Here is an 11,996-nt window from a genome sequence, read left to right on the forward strand (position 1 = left end):
CAGCATCATTGTGCCTCAAATCCTGAAGAATCTTAGCTTTCAAAACATACATAAAATAGTTTTACATTTTGAAGAAATACTCTTGTTTTCTTTCTTTCTCTCCCAACAACAATGTGTCATTTTTATTAATGAGCTTTACTGGTATTGGTAGGTTGTTTTTTTAAAAATTGATTTCACTTCTGGACACAGCCTGACTAGCTGGTTTACTCTGTTTCTAATCTTTCTGTAAAAGCTTAGATCAGCATAGCATAAAGACATCATCATCTCACCCACATTTTTACTCCCTAAAATGTGAAACTACTACCTGACAACAACGTGTTCTCTGAGCCCGGCCTACCCCGACTACATTCAAACAACATGCTGAGCTGCAGCAGCTCCAGCAGCATTTTAATGCAGAGGACATCAGACGGTTTTATTCATCCACATTCTGCCCCTTTGCCCCTGTTAAGCTAACTGAATAGGGCAAAGGCAATGACATTCATCATATACAAGAGGAACAACTATAAAGGGCAACGTGAGACTGATAAAAGAGGGAGAGACAGGCAGCACAACACGCTGTAAAAGCCAAAGGCCTCTGGTAGGGACTGATGTGGGGAAGCTGAAGCAGCAGTGAGCAGGAATATGTAGATATCAAGGAAAAAGGGACAGCGAAGATACAGTGTCTCAGGTGGGGTGCTGATCAAATGGGTGCTGTAGTGCTGTAGGCGCACTGCAGCTCCTTTCATAATACGCTGTAAACTACACAGTACATAAAACAGTTCTTTGTATCCGCAGTATATTCTACCTCTACCACAGGTGAACAGTGTTAAAAGCTGCGACGACGCGAGCTGAACAAATGGCTTTCAATTAAAAGATGCCACGCGAAATCCCTCGGTATCAGCGAGACCGATAACAAGCGACGCGCCTTGGCAGCTAGTGGGCGTCATTGTGAAGAAGTGCACCCGCAAGAAAACAGACAAAACAGTAAACAGTAAAGCTTGTGTTCAGGCATGGTGAAGTAAGTCCCTGTTTTTATGAGACCGGTCAGTCGAGGCAGTCACAGCTACACACTCAGGCGTATAAAGAGTTTTGTGTGGCGCGGACAGAACATCTCTTGAATCTCAAGTGTTTAAAGTTGGCCTATTTCCACCCTCCTCCAGGTCCTGATGAGTGGAGGATGTTGTACATTCATTAGTGGAGAGAACTGTCAAGAGCCTGGCTGACAAATGACCTTGGCCCCTAAAGCCCGCCCAGTTGTGATGTGTTTTCTTTTCTGGGGACATTGTGGTGTTCGGTGAGGTTTTTTGTTGTTGTTGTTGTTGTTGAGGATAACGCTGGTGATTTCCTGTGTTTTTCCTCAATAAACCCTGTAAAAAGACCAAAACCAACAATGAGCAAATCCTACTCATGCAGTGTTGACTGTGCAGCCAAAGTCTTAGAGCTGATTACTCTGTAATGCACATCTCCAAAATCTTAGAATCTAATTCAAGTAGACTGATGAGACACATAGTTTCACCAAGTGACATGTTCCATCGCTACAATAAACATGGGCACTGTAGTTTATTCAATTCCACATTTTTCTGTTCTAAATATTTACAAGAGGACTTAATGTGTATTAATCTGCAGCTGAAAATAGACCCAAATAAATGCTTGATTAAATACCACTTGCTGAAAACTGCAGTGCCCAGCTGCTTGAGGAAATTAAGTGGAGCTATATATATATTTGTAAAAAATTCTTAATTCATAGAGAAAAACATACATCTTCGGTACGTTCACGCTGAATGCCACAGACAGGGCAGGGAAGTCAAAAAATACTGACACTGAAACACTGCTGAGCTTGAGAGTTTCTCTTGACCTTAGAAAATAGTCGATTAATTCAGAATCAAAGTGAGATGAAATCTTTTTTTTTTGACAACAACCCAACTATCTCCATGATAACTGAGCGACTCCTCTGCTGAGATAGGACATGAGATGTGACAGAATGCTTTAAAAACACAAAGTAAGTGGCCCTGTGGTGGTTGTTGTTGTCGCTGTTATTAGACGAAAAATCTGTTGGTTTTAGTCCTTTTATGGGATTTGTTGACTACACAGCAACACCAGCACTGTCCTTTAAGGATTACACACAGAAAAGCAACATTCACAGTTGAGTCTGATGCAGGATGTAAAAAAAAAACAGACTGTTATAAAATAAATTGCTGCTACAAAGAAATGTCAATAAACTGTCAGAAGAAAACAAGGAGTGAAAGCCACTGCACTATTTCTGTCTTTTCTCCATAGGATGCTTTCTTTGTTCACATGTTGTTTTTTTTCCCAATAAATGTAATGTTCAGACATGTTTTTTTTGTTGTTTTTTTTCCGCTGTTACACGTTACATACAAGTTGTGAGATATGAACAAACTGTGCGACAGTTCTGCTTATAGGAACCTTGAAAAAGATTGTGTGAGCTATGCGAATGACCCAGAAGCACTATAAACAGGGCTCTCCAGGAGGAAAAAAACAACAATGCTGCAAGAGAGAGCCAGCGAGAGAAAGAGAGCGAGAGCGAAAAAGGCAGACAGAAAGAGAGAGCTCCTTTAAGTATCATGACTCATAAGCTGATGTTACATAATCAGTCTGGGGTACAACTTAAGTGACAACACCAGGTATGACCTGGTTGGTGCACCCAGGACATTTAGGAACATCACTTACAACCCTCTTGATTTAACTCAGTGTCATCGCAGTCTTTTCTGTTGCAGCAGCGGGTCCCTGATTGCAATCAATGCTCCTTTCAATAACACCGAGATATTCTGTCATGCATTAGGAATGTGTTTGGTGCTGTCTCTGAAACTCTTGACTTATCTCTGTCTCTCTAATGCTCTTCGTCTTTGCCACACAATGAATCATTGATGGCGTCTTGGAGAAAAAACTGAGCAGTGATTATTATTGCAGAGGGCGATTGGGAGTGTGCACGAGTCCCCACACAGTTAGTTAGTAAGTTGGCCGGATCCTCCGTCTCCTCCTGAGAAAGAGAATGTTCCAGTGATGTGACCGAGAAGCCAAGATGGCTGTCACAATGCCCGCTGCCTCCGCCCACAGCTGCCAGTCCCGGAGTGGGTGCTAGTCTAGGACTTTTTTTCCTCTCTTTTTTTGGAACGTGAAGAGTGATGATGGATGCAATATGCAGACCTCCACTGCGCATCCCTGCGTCACTGTGCCACCCATGACTCCATGAGGTGGTGTCCTCTGAGCCCCTGCAAGCTGTCCACATCTTCCGCTCGGTGTTAAAGCCTGGTGAGCCAGAATCAGAGCGCTTACATGCTCTCTGCTTGTGATGTGTGTCTATAGGTGAATGAATATTCAGGATCCTGTTTTTGTCCTGAAAACAAAAAAAAGACAGTAGCTTTCATGTGAGTCTTTACACCACCTTCTATTCATTTTTAGATGAAAAAGAGCAAGTAATGTCACAATCAGAGCAAGCAGCATTTCTTTATTTTTTTTTGTACAGGTACCTGTGTTGTGGTCCCTTCAGTAGCTGCTAGTCTGCAAAAAGGAGGAAAAAAAGCAAACTCAGTGCCCAGATAATTATAGGGACAATGATTTGATGTATTTTTCTTTGTTCTTTTCTGGTGTTTCTGTGTCACTGTCAACACCGTGTTCAAAAACACCCACGCACTCCACCAAGCAGTTTGAACTGCGAGACTTCAGTGAAAACAAGAGCCAATACTTCTCGTGCCAGAGGATACAAAAACAAATCAATTCATTATTATATTTAACCCCAGTGAACACAAGGACAAGCATACAAGAAGAAAGCCTTCAGGACATCGACATACAAGAGCAAAGTCTGTTTACTATAACTTCTTAATACTGGTGACACTACAGCTTACTATGCATTTTTCCATTACATAAATGAATAGTCACTTTAACTGTACACTTTGCAAACAGAGACAATAAATGAGACTGTTGTGAATGTTTGTAAACATGCAATATTTCAGAATAATCGATAAGAAATGAACTGACCTTTATAAAGCACATGTTAATTAAAAATCTATTTAATGGACATTGTCTCAGTCGTAATAATTGCCGTACACTATGTACATTTGTCTTTCCAGATATGAGTACGCCCATAGGTATAGCAAAGAGAATGCTTCTCATTAATACTAAGTAAAACATAAAGGTCAAATTAAACCAAAGATGCTGCAGGCGATGCGGTTTCACAGGAGGGTGGCTTAACCACCAGGGAGATTATTCCTCTGTACATCCTGAGATGCTTCGCTACAAGACGCCCATCACCGTCAGAGCTTCCATCTTATTACAGCCCACACTTTTGCTGCACACAATGCCATTAAAATTCATGTGACTTATACAGTGTTGAAGATGTTTACCTTTACGTGAAGACTTGGACTGACTAGCAGCCACAGTGGTCAGGTCTGCTGGGAGACCTACATATACACCACCATAGTTCCTGAGAGAAGAGACGAGACGAGAAGAGACGAGACGAGACGAGACGAGAAGAGAAGAGAAGAGAAGAGAAGAGAAGAGAAGAGAAGAGAAGAGAAGAGAAGAGAAGAAAAGCCAGGCAGCATTTGAAAAACATGGTGGGGATTGATTTGTGTTTTGGTAGATTTCGGCATAATAGCTGCTCTTGGAAGCCTTTTTTTTTTCTTACCATAATAGGCTTTGGATAATAACACTTATATTGTTACACATGTGACAAGTATTTCTGTGAGCTTTGCTTTTTTTTATCTTTGAGATTTGCATTTTAAAAAGTCATTACATCATTACATTAGGATGTTTGATACACAAAGAAAAAGGGAATTTTCTCCTGTTTATAAAGAACAGGGATTTTAAGATTGAAGTTTCAGAAGGTGAATTTTGTCTTGTTACGGACTGGCAGCCTGCCCTGGATGTACCCTGCCTCATGCCAAATGCCAGCTAGGATAGAATCCAGCCCCTCTATGGGATAAAGCTGCTAATAGCGTAATGCTGGAGTTTCAGAACAGATGATTTATTACCTGTTGTTATCAACTACAACTGTTGGAAACACTGGTAATAATAATGCTGATTCATAACAACTATCGCTAAGATTTATTTGATTTTTACCAGTCATAGAAGGAAAAGCGTTACTAATATCATTAGCAATGTCCCAGTAAGGCAACCACCCGCTAAATGGAATTCTGCCAACATTCATTTTGTTGTTCACACCTGAGCTTTTCCGACTGTGACACGTCAAAATGTCCTCCATGAAAAAAACAAAAACCTTTACTATTCACATTTCATAATCTGCGTACTACAAAACAAAGAATAGTATTTTTGCAGCGATGGCAAGAAAATATTGTTCGTATTAAAATGCATTCAGGACATTTAAATGATAATTGCAGCAAATTATTTAGAAAGCACTGACAAGATACCTTCTTTTCTCATCTTCTGCTGAGGGATCTTCTGTCCTGATTGAGAAAAGAAGCACAGGTCAGGTGAGCTCTTATAGCAGCACAGAGGACATACAAAAATAATGACAATCAGAGAACACTGCAGCTTTTGCCAGGCTGTAAATCACGTGTGGTACACTGCTTCGGCCTGATAATATCCTGTTGGAAACGACCGATGATGAGGCAGGTTGAATTGGCAATTTTCCTTTCAGGTCTTCAGTTAGACTACTGAACAAACGGTTTCCAATGGTTTCAGGTTTGTTGCCGTTCAGTTGTTAAGGGCTGACATGAAGTTGACATGAAGCTGCAACACCTTATTCACTGTGTGTAGGAGCTTTTCCAGCAAAAGAGCGGCATGTATTGAGTTTTGGGGGTGCATTAATCCCTTAAGCTTGTGTTTTGCAAATACTAGTAAACTCTTCTCTCTCAATTTGTGTGTGTGCGTGTGCGTGTGCGTGTGTGTGTGTGTGTGTGTGTGTGTGTGTGTGTGTGCGTGTGTGTGTATGATATTTTGCTGGGTTGTACAGTCGTAGGAAGCAGTGATTAGCTTCAGTGAGTCAGTGCTCTACTGTCAGCTCTCGTGGGTCCTGTGCTGGCTGCTCAGATGGTTATCAGGAGCACACACACACATGCTGAGACATAGTATACACACACACACCTACACACACACACACACACACACACACAATGTTTCCAGGAAATGCTTTAGAAATGCAGCCCCTCCCTCTGCTTTGATAAATGCTATTTGTAGATGGCAAAGGACAAACCATCCTCTGTGTGACACTTCAGAGAAAAACATAAAGGTCTGAACTGACACAATTTTAAAGCCAGAGGAAACTTTTTTTTTCACCAAAAGAATGATGTGACTAAATGAAACAAAAATATCTATTCATTTCTTTCACTGTCAGTTTTTTTTATAAAATTATTTTTACAGTCACTTTGGTGTTTTTCAGGACCATTTGTAAATATCATTACAGCATTCTTCATTTTACTTCACACAGTGTGTTGACGCTTACACAGACATGCATGTTTCCAAATCAAATTTGTCTTGTAGGCCATGAAGAAAAGAGCCTTTAGTATCAATCAATCATGTTCGTATGTGAAGCAATAGAACAACGATGAATGTTTTCTGTGTATTTATTTCACATGATGCTGAGTATTCGTTTACTGTCCGTCTTCAATATGCCAAAAATACTTAGTCACTGCCAGTATCATTTAGTTTTACAGCAACTCTTTCAATCTGAACTAGCAATGCTTTTTACAAACTTTTACTATCAGATATAAAATGTGCAAAGTCAGTGTGGACCTAAATACTTGCTGAGCTCATTTTGTAAGTGTGATGTGAATGTACAAAACCTGGAGGCCACAGATAATGACCCTCATTAATACTTTAAGTAATTAGAAAATGACTTATGTACTTACACATCTTTGGAGGCTTCTGCTGGACCTGAGAACAGACGAAAAGAGCAAATTTAATTCACTTTCATTATGAAATGTACTGAAGGAGGTATGTTGCCTAACCAACAGTTATTCCCTGTATGGTTACATTCAGTGTCATCCAACATTGACTTTGCACTTTATGAGGAATACATGTACACCTGCCTGTCCATGCAGTTATCCAATCAGCCAATAATGCAGCGCGATGTAATGTAGGACATGGACCTATGGACATAACCTGCATTGTGTCAAAGTCCAGGCAGCTGCTGGTGGTGGAGGTGTAATGGTGTCGGGAATATTTTCCTTCACACACTTTGGGCACACTTTATCCCAATCAGTCACGTTTGAATGTCATAGTCTATTTGTGTATTGGTACTTCATGGTCACAGCTTTCCATGTTGTAATGGTTACTTCCAGCACGATATCGCACCATGTCACAAAGTCAAAGTCACCCCAAACTGGTTTCATGAACATGACAGTGTGTTTCATTGGACGTCTTAGATCCTCCCCCCCAGTTGATCTTTATCCAATACAACACCTTTGGGATGTGGTGAGCTGGGATATTTCTACTATGAATGTGCAGCTGACAAATCCACAGAAATGATGTGATGCAATCATGTTAACATCCAACGAAATCTCAAGGGAATGTTTCAAGCATCTTGCGGAATCCACGCCACTAAGAGCTGACACCGAGGCCCTGCCCAGTACCAGTGTGGTGTTTCTAATGAAATGCTTGGTGGTTGCATGCATGAGCAAAGACAACAAACAACCACTGCTATATAATACATCACACTTATCCCATTGAACTAAGAGAAATCAGTTAGTTTAGGGGCTCCTTTAATAAGTCAGAGTGATAATAGTGAACCCTCAACTGTTAGTATTTTAGAGAGGTGTCGAGGTGAGCCCTCCTGGTCTTAACCAGAATACTGACACATGAGGTTTTAACAAGCATGAAATCTACCTGATACATAATGAATGACTGAGACATACAAACACACACATATATAAGATATACAGAACTTACAGAATTATTAGATTGATGTTAATGTTCTATTAATTTTCATATTACTGTTATTGTGCGCTGGCCAAATATTAGGACAAGTAGTATTTTTCTGTTTAGCAGTATTGTTTCTTGAGGCTTTAATGCCAATAAAATACCTTTGGATACAAGATTCATATGTGGAGACTTGAAAATGTGCCTTTTTGCTTTCAGTAGATTTAGACAAGGAGATCTACACCCAGCAGTAGTTTAGCTTAGCATAAAGACTGGACACAAACTTAACCACTTACCAACTGGCATTATATTTTCTTATTTTATTTTAATTAACTTTTTGTCCACTACATTGCAAAAGAAGATACATTTCACTCTCCAACATTGATCAGATATCTGCGGTTAGTATTTTCCAGATTAAGGTAAGTCATAGTAAGAATAAAACACAATTCATGGATATTAGTTCAGTTTAAGTTTAGACCACAAATGGTCTTGTCCAAATGTTTCTGTTTACCCTTGGAAGACCATTTATGATTAAAATATGTCCCTGGTATATCAAATAAAATAAAATAAAAAAATGTATTGGGACAAATATTGCAGCGTATGGGTATTTCTTTTCAGCTTTTTGTGCAGATTATGGTTACACACCACCTCAAAGACTTCAGAAATGGGCTTGTGTCTCTTGATTATTACCAAAGCCATAACCACTTTTCCAGGATGAACAAGATAACCTTTTGTATCATCAGTCCATTTTTGGTGTTATAGTGATGTAGTGTGTATTTTTACTGAAGCAAGTATGCAACATATAAACACATAAACATGTGCAACATCTCACATTCTTTAGTTTCAAATGGTCGATCCTAATAGTTTTCAGAATACACCGTTCTCAACGAGAATAGTCATACAAACAGAACAAAACACAAACAATGATGCAATTACCATTAAAATCTGTGAGCAACATTTGCACTTGAGTGCAATATTTTTGGGGTATTGCCACTTTTACTCAATTTAAAAATGATTGCAATCTATTCAGTAACGGTTGTCAATATCTACAGTACACCACTCATACTCTCTACACAGTAGAATTCTTAGTTATTAAACTCGATCTGAAGGGTAAGAGAGGCCATACTGTTAAAATGACTTCAAGCATACAGTCTAACATGCCTCAATTCCAAAGAGACCCCATCGTGCTCATCCCAGTGCTGTTTGACTCTTTTATGGACCGACAACAGCTCCTTCTCTGCTGAACCGCAGGCAGTCTACAGAGCTTGATTTGAATCGTAATGAGATCATAATACATTCAGCTGGAGGATAATCTAACTTCCTTCTTGAAAGTACAGTATCACACCGACAACAACAGAGGAACAAATTCCTCACTTTTGCACTTCAATCGGTTTTTTCACGCCACACCTCACCGTATCAGCACACAAATGTACCTTGAAAAGAACACTACAAGAATCACGTGCTACTGAGCGAAAACTGGAGAATCTACATTACACACAAATACGGTAAATTTTCTCCTTGTGGAAGGAAAGGCCTGTCACGGTGCATCTTCGAGTCTGCTGATATGACACAGGGGCCTATTCAGTGGTCTGACAAAAGCTCATTCATATCCAAGGGGGCACATCTGGGTGCACAAGACTAGAAACAAGTAATGTGACATAGAACACAGTCATTTGAGTTTGTTAAGACCAAAGCTTGAAGCTGGAGTGTACTTGTATGACTTGACTTTGTGTTTTCCTGAATGACCTGGGCTAAGGTTATGGCTTGGTTATCTCCAGGAAGCAACCAACTTCAAAGACATGGTAACATGTGAATTTAATCCTCCCATTTAGCATGGTTTACAACACACCATTATGTAACTGTACAGACAAATATCTACTCATATATATATCAATTTCTATGTATCTAATATTAAACATCCTTGTCTAAGAGGAACTATACAGATTAATGTTGATGCATAATGTATAGGGTTGGATTATTATTTTGTTTTTCTTTGTCTGTTTAGGATTTTTGTGGGGGTTTTTTAAAAGAATAATTCTAAAAGACACATAGAAATACAGTTTTTTTGGACATCTATTATCAGGGCAAAGTCAGACGTTATCCACAGATTCTGGAAGGGGATGTAGTTGTCTGCTTACAAATACATTATTGTGAGTTATAAACCATTAAGTGTTTATATATTGTTTCTAAATTATAAATAGGGGAGGTTAAGATGACAAAATCTAAAATTAAAAAGGCGTTAAGGCAGAATTATTTATTTTAGATTAAAATAGTATGAAACAAGAGCATGAAGTGCTTCTATCTTCATTTGAAAGAAAATAACAGTGAAGAAAACAGTGTCCTTTGACTCTGGCCTGGTGTCAGCTGGTACGGACAAATGAGTGCAGCCAGTCGTCCACATTTGTCAGATTGACAAGATGTCACATGTCCTTGACATTGCTGAACACTGACCTCTAAGAAGGAGCAGAAAACATGGATAAGGTCTGCTGCACAGAACTAAACACAGCTGCTGTCCTTTGTAGACAAACAAGCCACGCTTACAGCCAACTCAGGCACCTACTTCAATGGTGTTTGCAGCCAGCGTAACCTCAAAGTACAGAGGGTCACATTTGAATCAACAAACAGCACTGGGTTGCATTTCCCAGCTGGCTGTGGTTCTGTTAACATGCCTGGCAAGCACTGATTAGGTACCTGCAAGCACACACACACACACACACACACATTTACACAAGCACAAATACGCTGCTTTAATGGACAACGGTGGTGAGGTAATCCTGCAGATACTTCAATCTAATTATTACCCCAATTTGACTGTGGTGCCCGGAGAGTTACTCAGTATAATTTAGAACGTGTATTGTCTCAGCCTAAATCAACTTGTGCGTTACTTGAGGATAAGCCACAGTGTTGGTAAAACCACATGATAAAGAATTTTCACCATTTAAACACATCTTCCAGCCTTTATGAATGAAACCTGATTAGGTATTTCCGTGCTGTCTGCTTATAGGACACTACCTGCATCAGTCAAGTGGGGAGACAAAGATGGGTGAATGTCATTGAAAATGCTTCTCTTTCATTCCCAGAAACCCTTGGAAACAGGCCAAACACACCGAAAGAAAAAAACACACAAACTTAAAAAAAAAAAAAAAAAAAACTATCAATGTAAGACATCACAGCAGCGGTGTCGTGATCAAAAGTGGTACATTCCTCAGGCTACTCTGATGTCTTACATTAGAATATGGGAGACCCCTCATGATCGATCCACCACCCATGGCTTTAGGAGACCACCACACATGCACACAAACACACACTGAAATATTTAGACAATTATTTCACTACACAGTTGTTATGATATACAGCTGTCGATTGATTTTATGAATGAAATCAAGCCACACACACACACACACATACACACACACACAAACACACACAAACAGGCGTACACTTGAATGCAAGGGTAACCCTGACACACTTCATTTATATTCAAAACACCTTCTCCCCTCGGTGCTGATACAGTGACAACTCTTTCTCTCACCCGCTCACACACATTCACCCGTTATGACACACACAGTCAGATACACACTGAGATTCCTGAAACACTTACCCCCTCCTGAGGTGCTGGTGGCTGAGGAATTGCCACAACCCATTTTGCATCGATGCAGCCACCGTCCAAGCAGAGCGGAGACGCTTAATAAGTAGAAGGACAGAGAGGGAAGAAGGGAAACCCGCCAGACATTTGGGAACAGAGGGAAAAGTAAAGGGAGAGAGGAGAGAGAGAGAGGGAGACAGAAAAGAGAGGGAAGGTCAAAGAAATGACTTCCCAGGGATCTCCTTTGGTCGTAGCCCCCCTCCTCTGTCTTCAAGTCTTGCGTCTGTCCTCCCTGCAAACCAATGGAGAGCTCAGAGTGAAGTGAAAGCATGGAGAGAGAGGCTTTTATACACACTGAGAGAGAGAATGAGAGAGCAAGAGAGAGTGGAGAGAGGGGTGGGGGAGAGACAGTAAAAGATGCTTTGCCCTCATATGATTTGCTCTTTTCCTCCACCCTTTCCTCCCCATGGTTGCCCGGGAAACCAGGGGAAAGGAGGCGGAGGGTGGAGTGAGACTCAACCAATGGGGAGCCTCCGTTTTTATATAAAGGTGCGAAAAAAATGGAATACATTTAAGGGCATCAATATATCAGCCT

The 11,996-nt window shown here is 40.3% G+C and overlaps 1 protein-coding gene across 1 annotated transcript; it reads right to left on the minus strand.

Annotated features, from left to right (window-relative positions):
- Positions 1–2,323: 2,323 nt before the first annotated feature.
- c25h12orf75 (chromosome 25 C12orf75 homolog) lies at positions 2,324–11,712 on the minus strand. Its single transcript, XM_008276116.1, has 6 exons — positions 11,417–11,712; positions 6,807–6,831; positions 5,367–5,402; positions 4,341–4,420; positions 3,468–3,498; positions 2,324–3,334 (listed from the first exon to the last, which is right to left on the minus strand). Exons 1-5 carry the CDS (start codon positions 11,457–11,459, stop codon positions 3,494–3,496), a joined length of 189 nt encoding a protein of 62 aa, XP_008274338.1. The 5' UTR covers positions 11,460–11,712; the 3' UTR covers positions 2,324–3,334; positions 3,468–3,493.
- Positions 11,713–11,996: the final 284 nt, after the last annotated feature.

Source organism: Stegastes partitus, unplaced genomic scaffold (genome assembly GCF_000690725.1).
Source record: "Stegastes partitus isolate 25-593 unplaced genomic scaffold, Stegastes_partitus-1.0.2 Scaffold65, whole genome shotgun sequence".
Taxonomy (NCBI): domain Eukaryota; kingdom Metazoa; phylum Chordata; class Actinopteri; family Pomacentridae; genus Stegastes; species Stegastes partitus.

Excerpts from the sequence above, each read along its gene's own strand:
- c25h12orf75 (XM_008276116.1), bottom strand. The coding sequence starts at position 11,459 with ATGGGTTGTGGCAATTCCTCAGCCACCAGCACCTCAGGAGGGG. Across the intron at positions 5,403-6,806 it reads GCAGAAGCCTCCAAAGATGT|GACAGAAGATCCCTCAGCAG; the intron begins GTAAGTACATAA and ends TTTCTCAATCAG. Across the intron at positions 4,421-5,366 it reads GCAGAAGATGAGAAAAGAAG|GAACTATGGTGGTGTATATG; the intron begins GTATCTTGTCAG and ends CTCTTCTCTCAG.